The 27,939-nt window shown below is 31.6% G+C and overlaps 3 protein-coding genes and 1 pseudogene across 4 annotated transcripts; 1 reads left to right on the top strand and 3 right to left on the bottom strand.

Annotated features, from left to right (window-relative positions):
- The window catches only part of LOC109356290, a 28,191-nt pseudogene extending 15,297 nt beyond the window's left edge, over positions 1-12,894 (top strand).
- On the bottom strand, positions 16,832-17,642 carry LOC109356368 (probable calcium-binding protein CML25). Its single transcript, XM_019599693.1, has one exon. The coding sequence runs from the start codon at positions 17,528-17,530 to the stop codon at positions 16,973-16,975; it is 558 nt and encodes a 185-aa protein (XP_019455238.1). The 5' UTR covers positions 17,531-17,642; the 3' UTR covers positions 16,832-16,972.
- On the bottom strand, positions 20,003-20,813 carry LOC109356370 (probable calcium-binding protein CML25). Its single transcript, XM_019599695.1, has one exon. It carries the CDS (start codon positions 20,699-20,701, stop codon positions 20,144-20,146), a length of 558 nt encoding a protein of 185 aa, XP_019455240.1. The 5' UTR covers positions 20,702-20,813; the 3' UTR covers positions 20,003-20,143.
- Positions 23,356-26,727, bottom strand: LOC109355924. 2 transcript variants are annotated; one of them, XM_019599212.1, is made up of 5 exons: positions 26,414-26,727; positions 26,193-26,265; positions 24,413-25,467; positions 23,915-24,091; positions 23,356-23,648 (listed from the first exon to the last, which is right to left on the bottom strand). In XM_019599212.1, the coding sequence occupies exons 3-5, from the start codon at positions 25,345-25,347 to the stop codon at positions 23,417-23,419; spliced, it is 1,344 nt and encodes a 447-aa protein (XP_019454757.1). In that variant the 5' UTR covers positions 25,348-25,467; positions 26,193-26,265; positions 26,414-26,727; the 3' UTR covers positions 23,356-23,416. The 2 variants fall into 2 exon arrangements, with proteins under 2 accessions (XP_019454757.1, XP_019454756.1); XM_019599211.1 differs by having other exon boundaries at positions 24,413-25,399.

Here is a 27,939-nt window from a genome sequence, read left to right as displayed (position 1 = left end):
CGGTATAAGTTTTATTGAAAATCTTACTTTAAAAAATGTTATTTGATTGTAAGACTTTCAATGACAAATGATGATTTAAGGATATTCAATCTTAAATCGGATGGACGAAAGCAATTAGATTCATTTTAAATCGCAAGTTTTATCTTTGCGTAAAAAGTTATTCTGTAAGTATAATTATTATCGTCAGTTAACTAGTTAATGTTATTTTGGCGTAATGAAGAGTTCGAGAGGAGATCGGATCAAGTAAGCTCACCTGCAAACTGAGAACCTAGCGACCCGGCACACTCAGGTGAGAGAGAATACATCGTGACATAGTGGTGTTCGAATATGACACCCGGATCTCTTAAACCATCTCAAAAGTTTGGAGTTATATTTGTATATTAAGAAAACCTGTACTTAATCAATTATTTTGCGTGCTTGGATTTTGTACGAATACTTTCTTAAGTTGTATGATTAGGATAGCTTAAAATATCAAGTTTTGTGGTGGCTATCCATGAAGGAACACTACTCGAGAAACTAAAGTGCATTGGGATCGAAAACATCAGAGAGTTTCGATCCGGTAGCCCAAAAGGGCGATGAAAATGGTCCTGATAACTGGACCACCTCGCCCAGGCGAGCCCACCTCACTCAGGTGAGGGAGAAAACATCATGACACAGTGGTGTCCGAATATGCATCCGGACCTCCAAACTCCCTCTCAAGTTTGGAGTTGTCTTGGGTATTAAGAAAGCTTGTACTTAATCAATTGTTTGTTTGTTTGGATTAAGTACAACAATATTTCTTATACTGATTTATATTATGTTTATATATGCAAAAACTATGTTTACTCTTGAATTTTAATGTTTGAATGATTATTATGTGAATGATATATATGCGATAATTGTTAAATTCAAGGTTTAAGAACATGTGATATAAATGAGAAATATTTTCCTTGAGAAAAATAATTAAAATGATATTAAGGCTCTTCTCGCTTGAGCAAGACAGCTCTCGCTTAAGTGAGAAGTATTTAGAGAAAATGAGTGTTTTAGCTAGAGGTGAGACAACTCTCGCTTGAGCTAAAATAGGCACCAAGAAAACTGATTGTTTTCTCGCTTAAGCCACAAATGCCTCAAAAATGGATGTGCCCTCGCTTGAGCGAGACAGCTCTCGCTCGAGCGAGAGGGCTCCATACAGAAATGACTTCTTTTTAAGTCATGTGAACGATAACTCTCATATATACGAGAGCCTAATGGCATGTTTGCCATCAAGAAGTTATAAAGGTAAATAACTACATGAAATTCTTAAAAGTAATAAAAGTAAGGAATTGCTTTGTTAAAGGCAATAGTCCTAGCTTTGGTGTGAAATGTATTTACCCTTGGGAAAAACCGTGAATCAGATGATTGAACCCGGTTTCCGAAATGACAAACTTATGCAAGTACCTTTGTTCTCGCGCCTATTTAGGGCAATGTTTCAGACTGTGATGTCGTGATTAGGGCGATGCCCAAAAAAGGATTACATGATACCACGCAGCGAGGTCGTCTGACCGTAAGAGGCTTGACCATGTGGCCGTCCAAGGTGATTCAGCGATGGTTCGTAGTGGTAGGGATGTTATTCTTCTATTTACGTGTTGACGTAAGATCGGGTCCCACAAGAAGCATTCCTCTAGGAATGTCTTAGGTTGGGTCGATCATATAAAATAATGATTAAAAGATTTAATCGGCTAACCTTGGTTAGTTTGCATACTCATTATGGATAATGAAGTAGTGGAGTGGAAATTTACGGGAGACGAACGAGCCACGAGATGTTGAGAGAGACGACAATGGTATATGTGATGTATATATTGTGTTTATATGTGATGTATATATTATGTTTATTATGCGTGTCTGTCTGGATGTGATATTCCGTGTAATTCCATGCCGTCAATGAGTAATATTCATTAGATGTCTTACTCCCTCTTCCTTCTGTTTGTCTTCTATTCGCGTTTTGTTCAGATGGATCATTCTGCTAGGATATTGAGTTACCGCTTTTCGATGTCCCATGAGGGGGCATGGAGGATTGAAGGAAACCGTTAAACCTACACAGGCCCTTGTGCTTTTTGATTAGTGTCCCTGTTTAGGGTATTTATTTTGGAGTAGTTTTATTTGGGCGACGATTAGGTTCCGCCTTGTACTTTGTACCAACATTTCATGATATTCTAATAAAGTATATTCAAAGTTATATTTTTATTACCTTTAGGTAATGGTGTTTTTGCTTTTCCGCATTGTATGGTATTTAAAGTGATGTTCCGAAAATGAAACAAATATAAGGAAATAAATTTTATATGACATCATTATAAAAAAAAATACCCATTTTGAGCAAGATTTTTTGGATTAATTTTCGGGGTGTTACAGTTACAAAAATTGGGTATTTATGAATAATGATGATAACTTTTATCTGCTTCCGCTTAATTGAATTATGAGTAATCTGCATTATGAATCATTGCAACATGTGTTGAAGTATATATTCATATTTGTGCATGAACATTGCATTAAATTTTATGACTTTGTTATGAAATATGTATATTATATGTGCACTAATGTCTTACGGTTGGACATTGACTTTTGTTACTTCACAATTTTTGCAATTTGTTAAAGTATATGTATAAGGTATATATATATATATATATATATATATATATTATATGTGAGCAATATGTATTTCTTATATTGGAATATTGTGCAATCTGAATATCTGCATATATGTTATATATATAATATTGTGCTTCTCTATATTTGGGATTTTAAATACTATACTTATTGTTTTGAATTCTCTTTGGATATGGTTATTGCATAAAACATGTACCTACCATCATGAGCAATAAATATGTGATTCACCTTGTTTTAAGACACATAAATAAAGATTGAAGTTAAATTATATATATTACGTTTAAGCTTGATGCTTGGAATTAAATATATATTGTGTATATATTGTATTTTTGAAGTGCATATATATATGTATGAAATAATTGACCAAATATATATAAAAGATATGCTCTTGATGTTTTAAAGTTGGGCATGATCATATTCTATTTAGAATTTTTTGATAATGATTTGCCTATATATTTTTATGCATTTAACCATATATCTATTATGTATTTGATTAAGATTGCATCAATTTTTATGTGTTGATATATATGTAATATATTCTTTTTTGATTTGGAATTAGATTGTGGGATTAGATTTGTTAATCATAAAAGATATCAAAGCTGAAGGTTTTAATTCCAAGATTATATTTCTCTTACAATAGACCCATATTGTTTACTTTTTGTCTGGTAATTATTTTTGAATTAATTGATGCAATATGTTTCCAAAGTAACCTCTATTGTGGAAATTGATTAAAATTACACATACATGGGTGATGATAAATGAGTAACAATTATAAGGTTTTTTCATGTGAATAATAGTCTGTCCAAAGAAAGACTATTGTTTGACAAAACTAATTGTTAATATTTGATCACTGCATTGAGAATACCACTTCCAAATTAATTTCTCTCTCCAAAGACTAGAAATTGATGTTGTTCTAGGTATCTTGTGATGAGTCTATTATGTGAACATGTCTTGTTTTATATATATTACCTGACTTGTTTGTTTAAATGATTGCAACACTTATGGTTTGTTGCATTTGTTGGTGGCTAATTGCATTATTAAATAGTTGCTATTGTTGAAACATTTTTTCTATTTGGACAACTTGTCCTACCATATTTAATCATGTATAAAATGATAAATTCTTTTATGTAAATTCAAAAAAGGACAATTATTGGAATTCAATATGCAGTCTATGTGATATGAATGATGCAATGCTACTAATAGGCTATAATGAATATATATATATATATATATATATATGTGTGTGTGTGTGTGTGTTGTGTGTGTGTGTGTGTGTGTGTGTGTGTGGATGTAAGTAATATATATTTTGGATTAAGGTTATGTTGAGTCAAACTCAACTAAATGGTTTTTCTTTTGGAAAATAAAATTGTTTGACATTTTAAGTGACATATTAAATATGAAGTCGCCAAAATGACATTTTTTATGTGAATTGTTCATAATAAATGTCAAATACTAGTGCGTATATGTATCCATGCGGGTATTAATCGGTCCAAAGGAAGATTATTACTTGGCCAGATTATATACACCTATGTGATGGTAAACATGTGATTATTATAAAGTTGCATATGTAAATGACAAATTAGTCCAAAGAATGGTTTATTATTTGACATGCATTATGATCAATGTTTGACCACAAACAAGAATATCATTAGTGATTGATATGAAATATCAAGCCAATTGTATGTTTGGATTTTATGCGAATAGTGATCGGCCCAAAGAAAGATTACTATTTGACCCAAATTACAAATATACTTTTAGCAATAAATATGCGATAATCATATGATTTTCCATGTGAATAGTAAGTCGGTCCAAAGAAATACTTATTGTTTGACAAGAATAATTATCAATATTTGATTACTACATTGAGTGTATCACTTTCAAGTTAATATTTTTGTCCAACGATGGTATATTAATGTTGTGTTAGGTAACTTGTGATGTGCCCCATTATCATTTGAATTTAAGTATTAAAGTTGACTATGAGTTTAATTGCAAGAATAATTGCAATTTGTTTTGTTCTTTTACTAGTGCTGCAAATATTTCTGCTCAATTTAAGAACATCTAATTGATGAATGAGATAAACTTTAAAGTCTATATGGAATCCGTAGAAATTAGTCTTGGCTGTATGGATTTAGATCTCGCACTTCAGGTGGAGAAACTCATTTGTACTCTGGAAATCCTCAATGAGGTTAAAATTGAGAAATGAGAACACTTTAACTGAATATGTCTAATGATTATGAAACGCTCTATTCCAAGAGTGTTTCGGGGCTCTATTTTTTAGGGTCAGAGTGCAAGGAAGTTCCTTGAAGAAATAGAACCATACTTTGCCAAAAATGAAAAGGTGGAGATAAGTAGCCTTTTGGCTGAACTCACCTCCATGAAGTATAAAGGCAAATAGAACATAAGGGAGTACATTATGGAGATGTCCAATCTCGCATCAAAACTCAAGTCACTTAAGTTAGAGCTTGGTGATGACTTGCTCATGCACTTGGTTTTGATCTTGCTTCCTACACACTTTAGGCAACTGAAAGTGAATTATAACACTCAGATGGACTATGTGCAAGAGGAAGAGAGACTGCAGAGAGATAAGACTTAAAGTGCTCACTTAGCTATGACCTCTCAGAATAAGATAAGAAAGAACAATAAGGATATTTTGAAATGGCTATTTGTGTTTTTTCCTCAGAGAATGTGCAATTGTTCTGCAATACACAATGTCAGGCAAACCTAGCATGAATGGTGTTGCTGAGCGATGAAACCGAACTCTTAAGGATATGGTGAGAATAACTCTTAAGCTTCCTTACCAGAGTCTCTTTGGGAGGGAGCTTTGAAGACCGCAATTTACATCCTTAATAGAGTGCCAAGTAAAGCAGTTAGCAAAACCCCATATGTGCTTTAGACTAATAAAAGGCCAAGTTGAAAACACTTGCACATTGGGGTTGTCCAGTTGAGATACGATCTTATAGGCCGCATGAAAGAAAACTAGACTTAAGAACTGTTAGCTGTTATTTTGTTGGCTATGCCGAACGCTCACGGGGCTATAAATTTTATGATCCCACTTCAAGACTCTTTTTTTAGAAGGGAAATGCAAGATTTCTTGAGGAAGTTGATTTTGGGAAGGAAGAGAACATAAGGAATGTTGTCTTTGAGGAAGAACCGGTTTGAATAAGTTCTTGTGCCTATTACCATTCAAAGAATAAATTCGGCAATAGAAGATAAGGTTCAGAATATTGCCCCTCACAATATTTTAGAAAAAGACAACAATGAAGTTTTTCCTCAAGTACCTATAGAACAAATTCAACAACATCAAGAAGTAGAAGTGCCATCAAGGAGATCCACTAGAGAGAGGAGAAGTGCAATTCCTGATGATTATATTGTATTTCTTCAAGAACATGAGGATGTCATTGGGTTAACAGAAGATGATCCATTAAACTTTTATCAAGCCATAAAAGTTATAACTCTCAAAAGTGGATCGATGCCATGAAGGATGAGATGAAGTCTATGCATGATAATGACGCTTGGGATCTTGTCGAATTATCTGAAGATGCGAAACCTATTGGTTGCAAATGGATATTTAAAACCAAGAAGGATTCCAAGGGTAATATTGACAGATATAAAGCTTGTCTAGTAGCTAAAGGCTTCACTCAGAAAGAAGACATTGATTATAAANGGTTTCAAATGGATATTTAAAACCAAGAGGGATTCAAAGGGTAATATTGATAGATATAAAAATCGTCTAGTAGCTAAAGGCTTCACTCAGAAAGAAGACATTGATTATAAAGAAACCATCTCTCCAGTATCTTCGAATGATTCTTCTAGAATAATATTGGCACTAGTAGCTCATTTAGATTTACAGCTACATCAAATGGATGTTAAGACTGCCTTTCTTAATGGTGATATTAAGGAAACGATCTATATGGTGCAACCAGAAAAATTTGTGTCGGTTAGCTCAAAGTCTGTGGTATACAAATTAAAGAAATCCATCTATGGGTTGAAACAAGATTCTCGTCAATGGAATCACAAATTTCATCATGTTATTACCTCGTATGATTTTGAGGCAAATAAAGTTGAAGATTGTGTATACCATAAGTTCAGTGGGAGTAAATTTATCTTCCTGGTATTATATGTCGATGGTATACTGCTTGCTAGCAGTGATATGGGACACAAGAAAGCTATATAGATAAAGTCCTGGATAGATTTGACATGAAAGACAGTAAACCAGGGGATACCCCTATAGCTAAGGTAGACAAATTTAGTCTCGAACAGTGCCCCAATAATGACATTGAAAGATACGAGATGCAAAAGATTCCTTATACATCTACAGTAGGAAGTCTAATGTATGCTCGAGTTTGCATATGTCCCGACATAGCGTTTGTTGTAGGAGTTTGGGTAGATATTTGAGTAATCCTGGAATGTATCATTGGAAGGTAGTCAAACGTGTTATGCGTTACTTGAAAAGAACAAATGAGTACATGCTCACTTATCGGAGGTCTGATAATTTAGAGATCATTGGGTACTCTAACTTCAATTTTGCTGGATGTCTAGACAGTGGACAATCCACCTCTGGATATGTGTTTATATTGGCTGGAGGTTCTATCTCTTGGAAGTCTGCAAAACAGACACTCATAGCCCCTTCAACCATGGTTGCGGAGTTCATGGTTTGCTATGAAATATCAGACCATGGCATATGGTTGCGGAATTTTGCCACTAGTTTACATGCGGTCGATGGTATTGAAAGACCATTGAGGATTTATTGTGACAACAAGTCTGCGGTTCTTTAGTCTAACAATAATAGGAGTTGTACAAAGTCAAAATTCATTGGCATAAAGTTTCTGGTTGTTAAAGAAAGTGTTCAAAATGGACAAATTTCTAGAGAATGTATAAGGACAAATTTTATGCTAGTTGATCCACTGACTAAGGGTTTGGTACCTAAAGTCTTTCATGAGCATGTTGCTCATATGAGCGTTGTTTCTTAGGATACCTTAGTTTAGTGGGAGTCTATATGTTTTATGATTTACTTTGGATGTTACATACAGTTTTTTATGCATAATAAAGTTGATGATTTATTGCTCCATTTTGAAATTGTGCATTGTAACTATTGTGTTACAATTAAAGACTTTGAAGTGATCTCACTAAAGAATAAAGAAGGACCAGTTGGAAATATACATGTTTGATATCACATTGCATGAAATTTCCATGTCACTCATCCATATTTGATCTATGTCATTGAGTATATTAATATGGTGATCATCGTGGTTGAGTCACACTTAAATGTGATGAAAGTTGCGGTGGTTCCATAGTTGATATATGAGATGAGCCAGATTGTATTAAGGAGAAGTCTAAATGTGAATAGCATATGGACGTGCGCCTAAAGAACCTGTGATATAATTGTTTCAGGAAGATATGAAGCCCAAGTGAGAGATTGTTAGCAATTTATAATTTCTAATTAAGGTGGACATCATATATTTGATACAATGATATGAGCTTTTTATTTCAGGGGTTACATTATAAGTGATCTAATTACTAGCACCCCATAGATTTCTAAAAGTTGATAACATATATAGGCTTAATGGGTGGATACCCATCAGGTTAACCTATAGGGGATAATGGGAACCCTATAAGTTAACACAAAAGGAAGGTTATAGTCCTCAACGCACCAAATCACAAATAGTTTTCACCTCTCCCCATAAGAGAGAAAACGAAGGTCCCAAAAAGAATTAAGGATTTAGTTGAGGAAGACCATCATATCAAAACTCTCTCAAAAGGTATATCAAAGGAGTAGATTAGAGAACATGTGTTCAAGAATTCAGGTATGACTTTATATGCTTTATATTATGTGTGAGAATCATGAGATTCAAGATCCTAGGATTGGTATTTCACCAATCATCAGGAAATATCTAACATCACAATCTCTAACATGCGTAAAAGACTATAGGGATTGAGACGTTGACACTGAAAAATGAGGAATATATATGATATTTCCATTGATTTTTTCCTCAGACGAACTTTGCTTCGAATACATGATTTATCATTTTAATGACAACCAATTTTGTCTCATTACATAATCCTTCACACTGATCTAAATCTATTGTGACGAACATTAGAATATTTATTAGTATGTTTAATAAATCAATTATGACTAACATAATGAAAATCTAAAGAAAACTTAAAAGATACATCTGGACATTTACTAAGAACATATTCGTTGATTTGGCAAACAATCTAAATTATTGATACAAGTATTGTTTTAGACTGCAAAAATTGTTTCTCATTGTAGTGATGTGTTAAATTTGATCAACAATTGGATAGTTTGTTCTACCTTGGCTTTATGTAAGTCAAAATAGTAGAATAAAAAATACAAAATAATTTGTAATTAACAATTTGAAGTAATAAAATTGGATGAGATAAACAAAATTGTTGAAATATGCAACTGACATTTGTTACTTATTGACTTGTCTACACTAAAATTGCAAATATAAAAATGGCAGTTTAAAAAATCATCAAGTTGCTAGGTATATTTAAATATTTAGGTTAATAATAAAATTACATGAGAAGTATGACCCTATTTTATCCGATTGAAACAACTGTGATAGATATATCTATTTTCTACATTGCGAACAATTTTTAAAAAAATTATTTCTAAAATAATAATAAAAAATACAGTCATAACAACTTTCATATATAAAACATTGATACATATTACATCCCAAAATTATTTATTAAATTTTTTACCAAAGTCCTACATCTCGTAATACATTGAGAGTTACCTCCCAATTTTATCGATGATACCTCACCCATTAATCACTTGAATCTAGCAAGGATATTAAACTAAACATCAATATAAATAAATAAAAAATTAAATAACATCAACCTATTCAACATAAATAAAAAGGTGTAATTTTTCAGAAATAAGATGACACTTTATGTACCACAAAATAATAACTTTCAAGGGAGACAAAATGATACTACTTATATGTTATAATGAATAATGCTAGATTAGACACTATAACACTTTCTATGTAATAATAATGCTAGATTAGGTGAAGTAACCAAAAAGGTTGTGCAATAATTCAATAATGGAACAAACCTGCATATGACTGTATAATACTTGTAATTTAAAATAAATAGACTATAAAATACCTTAAAATCAATTCATGCCCGAAGCTTTTTAAGATTGAGCTAAGTATCATCTTGTCTCTTATTATTATAGAATACAATCCACCAAGTTATTTGTTATAATTTCAAACTCATTGCAATAACTAAATTATGCACTCTACATCCACTTATGTCTATTTTTTCACTAAAAGAAATGATTTTAAAGTTAAACAATATCAATAAACACAATCATAAACTCGTGTTTTCATGAAAATGAGAAGGCATAATTTAAAAAAAATCACATCTGACACAAAATAATACACTCATGTACATAAACAAAGAGAGAGAACATTATATAAAAATAAGAAAAATAATAAAAAAGAGAGAGAAATGAAAAGTCATCGCCCATGTAACATTTATTTTCTTTTAATAATATTTTTATCATTTACGATAAAAAAATGTGATGAAGCCGGGAAGATGTGGTGTCACAATCTCTAACATGCTTAAAAGACCATAGAGATTGAGATGTAGACAGTGACATATGAGGAATATATATGATATTTCTGTTGTTTTTTTCTCAGATGAACTTTACTTCGAATACATGATTTGTCATTTTAGTGACAACCAATTTTGCATCATTGCATAATCATTCGTACTGATCTAAATCTATTATGACGAACATTAGAATATTTATTTGTATAAGTTTAATAAGTCAATTATGACTAACATAATGAAAATCTAAATAAAACTTAAAAGATACATCTGGACATTTACTAAGAACATATTCGTTGATTTGGCAAACAATCTAAATTATTGATACAAGTATTGTTTTAGACTGCAAAAATTGTTTCTCATTGTAGTGATGTGTTAAATTTGATCAACAATTGGATAGTTTGTTCTACCTTGGCTTTATGTAAGTCAAAATAGTAGAATAAAAAATACAAAATAATTTGTAATTAACAATTTGAAGTAATAAAATTGGATGAGATAAACAAAATTGTTGAAATATGCAACTGACATTTGTTACTTATTGACTTGTCTACACTAAAATTGCAAATATAAAAATGGCAGTTTAAAAAATCATCAAGTTGCTAGGTATATTTAAATATTTAGGTTAATAATAAAATTACATGAGAAGTATGACCCTATTTTATCCGATTGAAACAACTGTGATAGATATATCTATTTTCTACATTGCGAACAATTTTTAAAAAAATTATTTCTAAAATAATAATAAAAAATACAGTCATAACAACTTTCATATATAAAACATTGATACATATTACATCCCAAAATTATTTATTAAATTTTTTACCAAAGTCCTACATCTCGTAATACATTGAGAGTTACCTCCCAATTTTATCGATGATACCTCACCCATTAATCACTTGAATCTAGCAAGGATATTAAACTAAACATCAATATAAATAAATAAAAAATTAAATAACATCAACCTATTCAACATAAATAAAAAGGTGTAATTTTTCAGAAATAAGATGACACTTTATGTACCACAAAATAATAACTTTCAAGGGAGACAAAATGATACTACTTATATGTTATAATGAATAATGCTAGATTAGACACTATAACACTTTCTATGTAATAATAATGCTAGATTAGGTGAAGTAACCAAAAAGGTTGTGCAATAATTCAATAATGGAACAAACCTGCATATGACTGTATAATACTTGTAATTTAAAATAAATAGACTATAAAATACCTTAAAATCAATTCATGCCCGAAGCTTTTTAAGATTGAGCTAAGTATCATCTTGTCTCTTATTATTATAGAATACAATCCACCAAGTTATTTGTTATAATTTCAAACTCATTGCAATAACTAAATTATGCACTCTACATCCACTTATGTCTATTTTTTCACTAAAAGAAATGATTTTAAAGTTAAACAATATCAATAAACACAATCATAAACTCGTGTTTTCATGAAAATGAGAAGGCATAATTTAAAAAAAATCACATCTGACACAAAATAATACACTCATGTACATATACAAAGATAGAGAACATTATATAAAAATAAGAAAAATACTAAAAAAGAGAGAGAAATGAAAAGTCATCGCCCATGTAACATTTATTTTATTTTAATAATATTTTTATCTTTTGCGATAAAAAATGTGATGAAGCCGGGAAGATGGGGTGTCACAATCTCTAACATGCTGAAACTTTAAAAAATTGGTGACAGAGTAATAATGTAAGAGAATTATAGTTGCAATAAATGAAACATTGTTTAAAAGAAACCACATGACTCAATTGAGACTTAAGTGACTGCTTTATTGCAAATATTGTGCAGTTGAAGTAGTTCGCTACATTGTTATGGATCATTGCCAATCTATGCAACATTAACATGTTAACACACAAAAAATAGACGCATTAGTTATCTGATTAAGACGCAAACTAAAGTGAATAGATGAGTCAAATGTACGTGGAGCCACCACGTTATATGTGTTGAAGCAAGAAGTATATGCAATTGAAGTAAGAAAATTATTTCTTCATCTTTTCCCTCAAAAAGTAGTAAACATAAATTAAATATAAATTCTCATGGAGTCATTTGCAAAGAGATCAAGGGATACTGGAAATAAAATTAGAAAGTTAGAGAAATGAAAAGAAAGAATGTATACAAGAAATGTTTGAAATTAGTTGTTTCTACATTTTGGTGTGAATGTAAAGCATATTGTAGTAACATTGTCTTCCTACAAATCAAAAGTGGGATAGCATTTTCAGTTTATTGTTATATTTTCCTTATGTAGCACAACTCTTCCACCTATTACATAAATGCTTACACTTGTTAACATTTTTATTTTGGGTCATGTGTTACAAAACACTCTCTTTTCTTTTTCATTTTGAAATTCCTACTTAAAGAAATTATTAAGGGAGATTGTATTAAAGAGTTGAAATGTAACCATGTGATTTAATGAAGTTAAAAATATATTAAATGAGAAAGTAGTTCTGTTATTACATATAAACTCTCATAGATTTCAATATTTTATATAACTAACATATTGCTATCACATTTAACATGTCATACATATCATTATTTTATCCATTCTCTTTGAATCATTTCACTCTCATCTAAGATATTTCTATTACATTGTAACAGCTTGATGATGGTGCCAACAATGATAGCTCTAGTGTGTGGCAACATGATGAAGGATTGTTTTGAAGAACAAAACAAAAGAGAGGAAAAATATATTTTTCTTGCTCTTTGATGCTCTCATTTTAAACATGCAAACACATGGAGGAAAAAAAGGCCCATGGAGCAAAAATAATTAGCACGACAATGATAGCTAATTTAAAACACCTAAAATATAAAGTGGGGAGTGAAAGTTTTGTTGGTGAAATAAGTGTATCTCAATAAACTTCATTCTATTAACAATCTCTTGTGTGGTTTTGTTAAAGTTCATTCAATTTAATAGTATTGACTTGGTTTAGTTAAATCAAATGAATAGAAGGATTGACCTATTTCCCGGTAGAAAACACACTTATCCGTTTTTATTAGATTGGATATTCGTTAAATAAAAATACACTAACTAATATTATAATACGATTATGAATACACTTAAATATTGACAAATGGATATGAGTAATACGATTACGAAACTTACACTTAAATATTCACCAATGAATATAAATAATATGAATTGTTGAATCCTGAATATAAACATGATACTTCAAGAGAAGGAAAAGTATAATGAAATATGAGAAAAGAGAATATGAGAAAGAGAAGATGAGAAAAGAAAATATGAAAATGAAAAGCAAAGAGAAGGAAAAATATAATGAAATTGAATAGACGTGAAAGCTAGAAAAAAATATGAAAAATTAGAAAAATGAGTACCATAGTGTAGTGTGCAGAGAAGATAAAGTTGCAATAAATGCTCTTGCACGTTCTACCAATTTTGTTTTACATTTTTTAATGAAAAAATAAAAACATATTATCACAAATATATCCCTTTAAATGTCAAGTATCAATCATAGAGGATGACCATTTAGGTAATTATAAGAGCCCCTTCCATTAATATATAGATATCAAGTATCAATCATAGAAGATGATCATTTAAGTAATTATAGGAGTCTCTTCCATTAATATATAGATATGAAGCTTTTCCTGATGCTACCTAACTTTATAGGTGAACTTAGGGTGACAAGATTTTAAGAATCTTTCAAAGGAAGATGCTACCTAACTTTACGCGTGTCTTCTTTTCCAAAGCCAAGTACATATTCTTACATGATATTAGATTATTAATAGGGATGAGGTAGCTTTACACGTGTCTTCCTTTCCAAGTCCAAGTACATATACATACATATTCTGACGTGTTATTAGATTAATAGGACTTTTCTTATTAATAGGACATTTCTTTTATTCAGCTTTTATTTAAATTTATCTATAATTTATAATTTGAATATTTATTATTTTATTATTTATAATGATTTTTGTTTATTTAATATATAATTTAAGTTTGAAAATATTTATCATTTTAGATTTCTATATAATATCAGAACAATTTCATCCTCTATGACTTATTCAATCATTATTCCACGTTAAAGGTATGGAAAAATTCAGAATTCTCATTGATCATCTCTTTGTTGGGTCACCTTCTAGTTAGTATTTATTACTTTTTTTCAACCTTACGATCCCATATTAAATGCAAAAATTATCTAAATAAACAAACACCAACATATCCTATTACAACAACTCACCTTCTTCCTTTATATATATATGATCATCTTCACACCGATGATCATTTCACTTGTGCATTTTTCATTGACAACCTATGTTAATAATGACTTCTTTTCTCATCTACTATCATTCTTCTAATGATTATACTATTCCAACCACTGTTTATATTATTTTGGTAATGCATTTTCTCCTATTGACAAGTTATGTTAGTAATAACTTCTTTGCACATCGATGATCATTCTGACGCTGATTATACTAATGGTTTCTCTTCCTACCCAGGATCACTTCACTAGCGCATGTTGTCCTAATGATGAATTATATTACTAGAAACTTCTTTTCACATCGATGATGATTGTGATGTTGATTATATATGATCATTTTATAATTCCCAAGACCTTTCAACAATCTTTTGTGAAACCTATATAATTATTTATGTTGTTTTTCATTTTTAAATGAATTGTGTGAAACAAAGTTAAACTTTACCTAACTTTAGTTTGAGGAGGCATGTTAGATGATATTTGGATTGGTATATCATTAATTTATATAGGATTTAGTCATATTCATTTTATTTGAATTTATCTATATTTTATGTTTATTTTATTAATTATTATTTGGATTGTTATTATATTAATGTTCGTAACAACTTTTGCCTATATATTGAATTACTTAGACTAACTAATATTTGAGTTTGATTAATTCAAATCAACTAAAGTAACAATTAACAAAACAAACATAAATTATAGATAAATTCAAATGGACGAAAGTAACTAAATTTTATATAAGATAATATTCTACCAATCCAAATATCACCTCAGATATGGTGATAAACCAATTAAAGAAGACATATCAAAATATAAATTTCTTTTTTTGTGTTAAATAGGTTATAGCAATGTCTGTATAATACACACGTGCAAAAAATAGCAAAAAATCCATACAGATCAAAACTAGAATGCTTGTACATGTACAGTTAATTAGGCTGAAGTTGAAAGTAAAGTTTGAGAATCACAGGCCAACCACCATGCAAAATGTCTTAAAGCATGTGCAAAAACCAAAGCAAATAACAAGGACATGAACTATGATCAAAAGGAGTTAGACAGTACATGGTGAGTTGAAAGGAAAAGGAGCCATGTAGCATAAACCAAAGAGAACAACTATATTTTCAACTTGATGCTTAAATATGTCTCATATGACATTGCATGAACAGATAGGATAAATTAGAAAAAAAATATGTGGATAAGAGAATAAAACGGACTTGTTAAAAAAGAAGAAAAACCTTTTTTTCTAACTTGAAAACTTCATCTGATGTTTATGTAGGAAATTGTAAGAAAATGTGGCAAATTGATGCAGCTATAATCATGACCATAATTTTAAAGATTCCTAAAGCTGTAATATTGTGGTCACAATTGTGTGACTCATGTCTTAAAAACCTGTCTTCTCTAATATGATCTATGGGGGTTGGGATAAACAAATTTAGCTACCAAAATGTTGGAACCAATTTCCCTCCTCTTTGTGATACAAAATGGGTACTTGTGGAAGCGGCAAGTGAATAAAGCTAATAGAGAAGAATAGAATAATAACACCAATAATTTTAATGTGGAAAAACCCCCTCAATGTGAGAAGGAAACAACCACAGACCTAGTCCAAACTCCACTATAAAAAGTATGATTATAATATTTGATTCTCTCTTACAAAGAGGATAACACTCAATCTCACCTAAAAGTTGGATGGAAATACAAACTCTCTCTAGTATCTCACTAGGAATACAATTCTCACACTACGTGGATAAACTCTCTCACTTTCTATCTATGAAGTTGTTTCTCACTTGCTTGTTTATCTCTTCCTCACAAGTCCCCTATATATAGTGAAGGGGAGGAAGGCTTCAACATAAAGACATAGTGGATGATTAATTGTTGTCATACTTTTCAAGACACTTTGAAAAGTGCTCCTTCAACTTTCTAAGTTGGACTTCATAATTCTCAAGAGTCAATAAATAATTCCAAGATTTTGGAATAACTATCTTTGAATGATTCAATGATTCATCTACCAAGATTCATTGGTCTTGCTTCCACATCAATTAGGAAGGATTCCCACTGGTAAATTCAATATCTTAAATTGGTATGTGGTTACACTAGATAGTAGATAGATAACAATATAATTCAATTCCTCTAACATGCATATAAACCAAACGAATTTTCTCTGTAGAAGCTATTTTTCCACAGACGAATGCTAAATAATCATTCATTAGAAGCAATATTCCATTCCAATCTCCAATGGAACAGTACTAATTAGATCAATGATGTCATCTTAGAATATCACATCCTTAGAGAAAACTGAAGAAGAATCTCTTTCTTTGTTTGAGGAAAACATTCTCCATATAAATATAATATAAAAAGGAACAATAAATTTACGTAAGTCATACACATTGAAACCATAAACATGAACATAAAAATCAATCCAACCCATCAACCTCAATTACATTTTATGTTACAAAAAAAAAAAGAAGGAAAAAGAAGCGTAACGCAATAACGATAAACAGATCCAAATAACAATGTGAAATTGTGCATTACATCTCAGGTTGAGGTTTAACCCTATCTGTGGTATCATGCCTCGAACCCATCATCATCATAACCTTAAACTCCTCAAAATCAATCATCCCATCGCCGTCGCTATCAACGCCGGCAATCATTCTCCGGCACTCGGCAACGGAGCATTCTTCCCCAAGGCTCCTCATCACGGTGTTGAGCTCATCAGCAGTTATCGAACCGTTACCATCGATATCAAAAACAGAAAATGCACCCTTCAGATTCTCTAGAACTTCATCAGAATCAACGCCCTTGGTGTTCAACTCAATGAATTCTTGGAGGTTGATGCAGCCATCGCCGTCTCCGTCGACCTCAAGGATCAGCTTATCGAGTTCTTGCTCGGTTGGGTTTTGGCCTAGGGATCCCATGATGGATCCAAGCTCCGAGGCCGAGATCTTACCATCGCCGTTGACGTCAAATTTCTTGAAGACTTGTTCGAGTTCCGCGGCGAGGTGAGCCCGGGAGCGGACGGAGAGGGAGGTGGAACGGAAGGAGGAGGTGGAGGCATCGTTGTTGTTGAATAGAGATTTGAAACCCATTATGAATATTAGGGTTAGGAATATGAAGCTAAGAAAATGAAAGAAAGAAAAAAAAAAGGTTTTAACGTTGTATATGAATGATGATGAGGTTGGGTTGGTAAAAATGAATGAATCAAGAGATTTTCAAATCTTTTTATTTCTCATGTTTGTGAAATGTGTGATTTTGCATATATTTGGAGAGGTCTTTACCTTTTTTGGAAAATTTTGGCGTTATTGCAGCATGGCAGTTGATGAGGGATGTTAGAAATTAGTTAATCCCATTATTTCATACTATTTTAGTGCAAAAAATAATGTTATTACTAACTCTATACATGTTTTAGAAAAGTGATGAGTAATTATCCAAGTATGGTTAGTGAATTTGGATTTCCGACTTTAGATAATTATGTTTGGTTTGATATCAAGCATGGACACAAACATATGTAACTAAATGGTGTACTTGGTAGGTTTTAGGAGATTTTTTTGTACTGCAAAAGACTATTTATCACCCTTTTGGTAAGAAACTAATCTTTTTCGGATATGTGATTGCATCTCCTAACAAGTGTCACTCCTAAAAATCGAATCATTAACATTTTGGTCATCCTAGTAATTCAATAGAATCTTTACACCGCTAGACCAACACATTTTTTGTAGGTTTTAGGAGATATACAAACTCAGAATATTATATGTATAAAATCTTATATGCTGATAAAAAACAACAAAGGAAACAACATTCATTTTTTTTGAAAAGAAGCAAGAAACTCACATTTTCTTTTTTTTCTTCTTCTTTCTTATTAAAAATGGATGTTTTCCAAATTGGTGCACGATTTTTATTGTCCACAAAAAAAAAACATTATTGTTTTATCAGTTGCTCCACCGTGTTAGAAAAGAAAGAGTGAAAGACTACATGGGTGAATTTGTATAGTATTTGGTCCCAGCATTTTAGAAGATAGGGATGGAATTATGTTAACTGAATTTGTGATACATGTTTGCGGTTGAGTTGAATTTTGGGTAGAATTAGACCCAATTATTGAAATAATAGTACATAGCCTCCAAACACATCTTTACGTTAAATCTCAAATAATGTGAGCTTTTCCATAGTTATACTTGTAAGGGGACCATAAAAACTAAGATTTGATGTTTTACATTAGATCAGTAAGATGATTTCAAACCTTACACCTTTTGTTCATATTAATCCTTTTTGAATCAATTTTTGGGTCAAATGACCAAAGTTTGCTTAGTGAGTGCTTGATTTTCTCCTGAAATTATTTGATTGGGCATTCAAGGATGTTCCTATTACTTCTATTAATTAACTACTTACTCTTGATATGTTGCTGCTGTGAAATTGGACTGCTATATATGATTACCCAAATGTATAATTTGCTTGCTATATTTTATGGTTTATTCTTTCTACTTTTATTTTTTCTGTTATCAAGACAGCTTGTGGTGGATGCTTTTCATCCAATGTTGTTTATAATTTTAGTATAGAATGTCTCAACTGCAAACTTATGCATTAACCTAAGATCAGAAATATTCACCACTTATACACATCAAATCTTAGGATTTGGGTTGAACTCAGCTAATAGAATAGCATTAGCCTAATTCAGCTCACTGCAAGAGAGCTCCTACAAAGAGTAGATATGCACAACCTTTCTTTTACATGTGGAGGTTCTATGATTTGAACTCGCAATCTCATGGTTATTAAGCAATAACCTTATCGTTGCAACGAGACTCACTCGCCTAATTCATGTGCTAGGATTAAATCACTCATGAATGTAGTAATGGCTAAAAATATCTTTTATATATAGTTGATGCTACATCTTATCTTAAGAAAATATTATTTAAATTTTATCTCTACTCCATGAATAAGGAAAATAATCAATGCACACCATTTTCCTCAAAATCATATTTAACACCTACTTTTAAATTTTAATATTTTTGGGGAAAATAAAGTAACGCATAATGATTAAATATGTTTAAAAAGAGGCGAAAAAGTATGGTAACATTATTACTCTATTTGTAATTCTTTCAATTTTATAAAATTTAGTATATGCAAAATTGACATGAAGATTATATGGGGCTCACCAATTAGATTGGTTATAACATATAAAGACAAATTAGACTGGTTATGTATTAATATTAACATACATTATACGTTTTAAATCTGGTAAATTCAATATCTTAAATTGGTATGTGGTTACACTAGATAGTAGATAGATAACAATATAATTCAATTCCTCTAACATGCATATAAACCAAACGAATTTTCTCTGTAGAAGCTATTTTTCCACAGACGAATGCTAAATAATCATTCATTAGAAGCAATATTCCATTCCAATCTCCAATGGAACAGTACTAATTAGATCAATGATGTCATCTTAGAATATCACATCCTTAGAGAAAACTGAAGAAGAATCTCTTTCTTTGTTTGAGGAAAACATTCTCCATATAAATATAATATAAAAAGGAACAATAAATTTACGTAAGTCATACACATTGAAACCATAAACATGAACATAAAAATCAATCCAACCCATCAACCTCAATTACATTTTATGTTACAAAAAAAAAAAGAAGGAAAAAGAAGCGTAACGCAATAACGATAAACAGATCCAAATAACAATGTGAAATTGTGCATTACATCTCAGGTTGAGGTTTAACCCTATCTGTGGTATCATGCCTCGAACCCATCATCATCATAACCTTAAACTCCTCAAAATCAATCATCCCATCGCCGTCGCTATCAACGCCGGCAATCATTCTCCGGCACTCGGCAACGGAGCATTCTTCCCCAAGGCTCCTCATCACGGTGTTGAGCTCATCAGCAGTTATCGAACCGTTACCATCGATATCAAAAACAGAAAATGCACCCTTCAGATTCTCTAGAACTTCATCAGAATCAACGCCCTTGGTGTTCAACTCAATGAATTCTTGGAGGTTGATGCAGCCATCGCCGTCTCCGTCGACCTCAAGGATCAGCTTATCGAGTTCTTGCTCGGTTGGGTTTTGGCCTAGGGATCCCATGATGGATCCAAGCTCCGAGGCCGAGATCTTACCATCGCCGTTGACGTCAAATTTCTTGAAGACTTGTTCGAGTTCCGCGGCGAGGTGAGCCCGGGAGCGGACGGAGAGGGAGGTGGAACGGAAGGAGGAGGTGGAGGCATCGTTGTTGTTGAATAGAGATTTGAAACCCATTATGAATATTAGGGTTAGGAATATGAAGCTAAGAAAATGAAAGAAAGAAAAAAAAAAGGTTTTAACGTTGTATATGAATGATGATGAGGTTGGGTTGGTAAAAATGAATGAATCAAGAGATTTTCAAATCTTTTTATTTCTCATGTTTGTGAAATGTGTGATTTTGCATATATTTGGAGAGGTCTTTACCTTTTTTGGAAAATTTTGGCGTTATTGCAGCATGGCAGTTGATGAGGGATGTTAGAAATTAGTTAATCCCATTATTTCATACTATTTTAGTGCAAAAAATAATGTTATTACTAACTCTATACATGTTTTAGAAAAGTGATGAGTAATTATCCAAGTATGGTTAGTGAATTTGGATTTCCGACTTTAGATAATTATGTTTGGTTTGATATCAAGCATGGACACAAACATATGTAACTAAATGGTGTACTTGGTAGGTTTTAGGAGATTTTTTTGTACTGCAAAAGACTATTTATCACCCTTTTGGTAAGAAACTAATCTTTTTCGGATATGTGATTGCATCTCCTAACAAGTGTCACTCCTAAAAATCGAATCATTAACATTTTGGTCATCCTAGTAATTCAATAGAATCTTTACACCGCTAGACCAACACATTTTTTGTAGGTTTTAGGAGATATACAAACTCAGAATATTATATGTATAAAATCTTATATGCTGATAAAAAACAACAAAGGAAACAACATTCATTTTTTTTGAAAAGAAGCAAGAAACTCACATTTTCTTTTTTTTCTTCTTCTTTCTTATTAAAAATGGATGTTTTCCAAATTGGTGCACGATTTTTATTGTCCACAAAAAAAAAACATTATTGTTTTATCAGTTGCTCCACCGTGTTAGAAAAGAAAGAGTGAAAGACTACATGGGTGAATTTGTATAGTATTTGGTCCCAGCATTTTAGAAGATAGGGATGGAATTATGTTAACTGAATTTGTGATACATGTTTGCGGTTGAGTTGAATTTTGGGTAGAATTAGACCCAATTATTGAAATAATAGTACATAGCCTCCAAACACATCTTTACGTTAAATCTCAAATAATGTGAGCTTTTCCATAGTTATACTTGTAAGGGGACCATAAAAACTAAGATTTGATGTTTTACATTAGATCAGTAAGATGATTTCAAACCTTACACCTTTTGTTCATATTAATCCTTTTTGAATCAATTTTTGGGTCAAATGACCAAAGTTTGCTTAGTGAGTGCTTGATTTTCTCCTGAAATTATTTGATTGGGCATTCAAGGATGTTCCTATTACTTCTATTAATTAACTACTTACTCTTGATATGTTGCTGCTGTGAAATTGGACTGCTATATATGATTACCCAAATGTATAATTTGCTTGCTATATTTTATGGTTTATTCTTTCTACTTTTATTTTTTCTGTTATCAAGACAGCTTGTGGTGGATGCTTTTCATCCAATGTTGTTTATAATTTTAGTATAGAATGTCTCAACTGCAAACTTATGCATTAACCTAAGATCAGAAATATTCACCACTTATACACATCAAATCTTAGGATTTGGGTTGAACTCAGCTAATAGAATAGCATTAGCCTAATTCAGCTCACTGCAAGAGAGCTCCTACAAAGAGTAGATATGCACAACCTTTCTTTTACATGTGGAGGTTCTATGATTTGAACTCGCAATCTCATGGTTATTAAGCAATAACCTTATCGTTGCAACGAGACTCACTCGCCTAATTCATGTGCTAGGATTAAATCACTCATGAATGTAGTAATGGCTAAAAATATCTTTTATATATAGTTGATGCTACATCTTATCTTAAGAAAATATTATTTAAATTTTATCTCTACTCCATGAATAAGGAAAATAATCAATGCACACCATTTTCCTCAAAATCATATTTAACACCTACTTTTAAATTTTAATATTTTTGGGGAAAATAAAGTAACGCATAATGATTAAATATGTTTAAAAAGAGGCGAAAAAGTATGGTAACATTATTACTCTATTTGTAATTCTTTCAATTTTATAAAATTTAGTATATGCAAAATTGACATGAAGATTATATGGGGCTCACCAATTAGATTGGTTATAACATATAAAGACAAATTAGACTGGTTATGTATTAATATTAACATACATTATACGTTTTAAATATATTAAAATACAAATCATTTAATTAGATTTTAATTGAAAATGTTAACCCCAGCCCTTATCCCACTATAAGAAGTATAAGAGAGTAAGTTTATAATGAGAAATGTCAAAAATATTACTTTTGTAAACTTAGCCCTAAAGGCTAAGGTTAACATAACCCTATTCCAATTTATGCACAACTATAACAAATATTTTGATAAAAGTGTGTTAGAAAGACGGTCATGTAGCTTATAAAGCTATTCAAATAGAAATAAGCTAACCAATGATATTCGGTAAAATAACTTGTTTGAGTAATTTATCCATTGTTTATTCAATTTGTATTCTAATGTATATACCCAAAAAAATTAATTTGTATTCTAATGATCCATTAATTTGTATTCTAATGCAATTATCATTGGTAAATATTATGTGGCTAGCCCTCAGAAAATGTTAAAGGTACTTGTTTAAAGGGGAGGGTGGCACATATAAAGTTAAGAAAGGTTTAACCAAGATATATCCTTTGCATATGCACAAACCTAAGTAAGAAAGTAGTAACTATTAACAAATGAGGCATCTAAATTTTGTAAAACTCATTGACTTAGCAGAAACATTTGAACCCTGAACAACAAGGCTTGCATGTACAAGAAGAACAAGAAAAACAATGGAACCAATTGCAACTTGACTTGGAAGACACTTTAGATGCTTCTTTAACCTGTAAACAACTGGAACTACTGTCAGTAGAGTTGCTAGTAGTTTGTGAATCTTGTTTATATGATTGCGGTTGAGGAACATCTATCTTCGCCGAACTATTTCTTTTTGTTTCCGCCAAACTGCAATAATTCCAAAGATTAAAATCAAATGCTTGTACAGTTTGAGCTGGAATTAAAAGAACATTTTGAGAATGTCATAATGTCTTAAAGCCTGAGCAGAAATCAAAAGAGTTGACAAGGGCATACTTATGATTAAAGGGAGTAAGATAGTATATGGTAGATCGAAAGGAAAAGGAACTATCTAGCATAAAACAAAACAAAAAAACACAAGCAGATTTTCAGCTAGATGCATATAATGTCACATAGGTAAAGAGAATGGAACATACATAGGGGGGGAGGCATGACCATGGCTTTTCGTGTAGCTAAAGTTCCAACTATAGCAGCATGCCCAGCCACAACTCGAACACTTACAGCTTGGCCTTGTATGGCAGCAGGTTGGCCATTTATAACAGAACGCCCAGCTACAATTAGAACAGTAGCACAGTGACCGTGGACGCTTCTTTCTGCAATGCACAAAGGGTATATTCCTCATTGATTGGATAATAGCACTGAGATTTTATATATCTATACAAGCATGTCCTAATGAGTTAGTTCACTGAGAAAATTGTCGACATATGCTCGTCTCTAAATTAGTTGTAAAAGATATGTGCAAGACCTAATCATAACAAACATAAGCATGTCCGCACGGACATATGTATATTTGCTTCCTTGGATAGTTCAGTTTAAGAACATTATATTGACATGCAGGGTAAAGAAAGTATGTGGATTAAATAATAAAATGGACTAGTCTTGAAAAATGGAAAAAAAGAATAAAATGGACTCACATTGGGAAAGCAAAAGAGCGCGAGCTGTTTTCACTTTCGTGATAAAGACTAGACACATTGACCTTGGATGACTTGGAACTTGCAGTTTGATCTGAATTCTTGATTTCGTTCTGGTCTTCACTGAGCCTTTCTTCTTCCACCTTAAAAGGTTCATCTGATGTTTCGACTGTTTGTGGATTCTCGACATTGACACTATTTCTGGCTGTGTCTATCTCCTCTATTATAACCGATTGGGTTCTGGTAAACAAATTTGTCTCACCAGATTTGGTAAATTCTGGTGACATGCATACTTCACCAAACACGTGATCTCTGGAGAAGCTATTGTCCCCTACATGAAGGCTAAATAATGACTCATTAGAAGCAAGACTCCATTCCAATGGATTAGTATTTATATCGAAGACCGCAGATGGAATCCTAGCAGGATCAAACCCTCCAGATCGATCCATAACTTGAATTGGAGGGCTTACAGTTGGTGGCATATCCTTTTGGTTGTGAATGACATTATTGCAAACTTGAAATGTTGAAATGGAAACTGGAGGTATGTTATCAACTTCGGATTTAGAAGAGCTCTGGCTATTAGAAACATAATTTTGTTCAGATTTTGATGTTGATGCACCGGATGTGGTGAACTTCAATGTATCCATTCCAAAAAAACCATCTGATGATGATTCTGATGAAGAGGAAGAACTTGATCTTCTAGTTGAGGCAGATATGCTTTTAGTACCATTGATATGAGTGTCAGAGTAATTATTCTTACCACTTTCACCTCCATTCATGATATTTACTTGCCTTTCTGAACCAATAGTACTTCCACTTCCATCTATTAAATCAAGTTTTGAATCAGAATAGTTACTGCTATCAAGGTCATAAATAGCTTCTGAACATATTTTTCCATGCTTATCTTTTATCCTATGATCAACTCTCTCTGTATACATAGTTTCCGTATGGATTTATGAACACTTGCTGCTTCCTTCCCCTTTGGAAACCCTGCATGAGTTTCTGAATGCTTAGAATTTCACTTGCCATGTCCCAAATTCATCACATCATTTACTTGACTTTAAGAAGGTAAACATTATATCTTCACCCATGTCAGTGTCGGATAAATGAAATAAAAAACTTGAAGTAATTCCAAGTTAATTGAATGTTCTTAAATTACTATTTTTTTAACAAAAGAGGGAAGAGATAAGAAAAATAGGTAAAGTGAGGAAAGTAAAAGCATTTCAGGATTGTCATGTCATATGGGAAATAGTAAATAACAAATGAATTCTACATCAAAATCTAACAGTTAAACTGTGAAAATCTGGAAGTACATATTACCTCCAACTCTTCATATAGAAAACACAAAAGAGCAAGAGTACAACATACATGTGCACCTAATAGTAAATGTTCCCGTTTACATTTAGCAGCAGATTATATGTCAGTTTTTACCGTGATGTATTACCCTAAACCCTTATTATAAATCACATTAAAAAAACTCCAAATTCAAAAAATTGATGCATAATCAAGGGCTTCAAAGCCAAATCCTTTATTCCATTCCTGTATACATTTGCAACATACATATAAATAATACAAGAAATACAAATGCAATGAAATTGATTGTTAGTCATGACTCATGAGAATTGTTCAATTCAAGATGCCAATTTTTCAAAAAACTATGTGACTCATTCAAGGGCCACAGAAATTCAGAAACACGTCCAACACAACAACACGCATAAACAGCAGAAAAGGCAAAATTATATATTTACCAAAAGAAGAAAAGAAGAATTTCGAAATGACTTACACAATATGCCATGTCGCTTAAATTCCATTTTCCAGAAATGGCATGGTTCAATCAGAAATCCATCAGTTCCAATCTATAATTTACAATAAATACGTGTAAATAAAATGTTCATAAAAATATATATCAAAATTGGAAAAATTGTATAAAAAAACCATGATCCAGGAGCCAAAAACCTATTAGAATTGATATAAAAGTTATTGATTTTGGATTAAGAATGGTACCTGAAAAATCACTTGACTGAATGAAAGGGATTTGTTTCCAGAAATATTATTTTGATGTTGAGGATTGCAGTTAAGAACAGTAATGGTTTGAATTCGAATGATGAGAAGAAACAAAGTTGGTAATAAGAAAGCGAAGAGGAATGAGAAATTAGGGTTTTGTGAGAGAATCTGGTGAGAGAAGTGTTGCAACAATTTCGGGAATTTCCGATTCCATTCTGTGAACAACTATTTCTGCGTTTCGCGCCATATCTCTAACGATTCTATGATTTTACAACACATCCAACGGTTTGTGTTTGTGTCAGGTTAATTAATTAAGATTTTTCCCTAAGTTTTAATTAGTTTACTTTTATGAATATTTTAGATCTTTATATAATCTTACAAGATACTGAATAATTCAAAAAAAAAAAGGAAAGAAAATGATTATTTAACATTTCATTTTTATTTTTCAGTCCTTTTTATGAATTATAACTTTAGTATGGAAGGTTAAAAATATTATGTGTTTTGATTTGGAGATTAGTTTTGCATTTCTCCCAAGAAACTTTTCCCTTTTTATATGTAAGTTTTTATTTTGAATATTCCTGAAACTGAATAATCTCTTAAATTTGATGTGCGAGTACTGCTAATATTTTTTATTTCATATCTTATGAAAGAAGTATTTAATATCTGAAATTGAGTTGTCTCTTAAATCTTACCCTTAGTCTCGCTTCTCATAAATGAAAGAAGTATTTAAAGAAAATCTATCAACATAATATAAAAATGACAACCGAAAGAGACGATAGCAAGATGTTATGCCATGTGATTTAATTGGTGCATTTAGATTTGCAAAAGAGATTTTATTGGACACAGCCATCAACGACTTCATTTCAATAAATATTACTATCAAAAATCAAATAATTTTTAGTCATTTTAGAATCTAATAAGATCTTAAATTATTATACTAACACATTATAAACATCTATAAAGAATTAAAAATAGAAAGTATCGCATTTTTTTGGGTACAATAGGAATAGCCTAAGGTCCCTTGCTTAATAACTTGCATTACTAAGAATCCAATCATCTTCGACTTTGAAATGTTACCTCCATTGCCCGAGTCAATTCAATAGAGATTGTTTATCTCAAACAATGCTAAGTCTCTATCTCAGTCAATCAAAATATTACATTTTGTATTTAAATATATTTCTTTTATTCATATAGTAATATTTGATTGGTTTAAGACAAAGAATGAGACATTGTTTGAAACATGTAATCTCTATTCGAGTCAATTAAGTGAGCCAACATTGCTGCCATTCCTTTTGCCCTAGTCAAATGCATGCTTAAGACCAGTTAATTTTCGTACAATTTGCCGGGTGGGGTAGGGTGCTTGTTGAGATTAGTAGGAATGATGGTAGTCTTGTAGATTTCTTTAGGTTGTTTTAGGAGACTTATAGAGTTTGTTTGGATAAGAAGGTTGGGTTTATGAAACCTTATGTTGATGCTCGTAATGCATCATTGGAAGCTTGTCTTGTGAGCTTCAATCTGAGAGTGTT

Source organism: Lupinus angustifolius, chromosome LG09 (genome assembly GCF_001865875.1).
Source record: "Lupinus angustifolius cultivar Tanjil chromosome LG09, LupAngTanjil_v1.0, whole genome shotgun sequence".
Lineage (NCBI taxonomy): Eukaryota > Viridiplantae > Streptophyta > Magnoliopsida > Fabales > Fabaceae > Lupinus > Lupinus angustifolius.
Note: the sequence above shows the minus strand (reverse complement) of the source record. Positions and strands in the feature narration are given on the sequence as shown.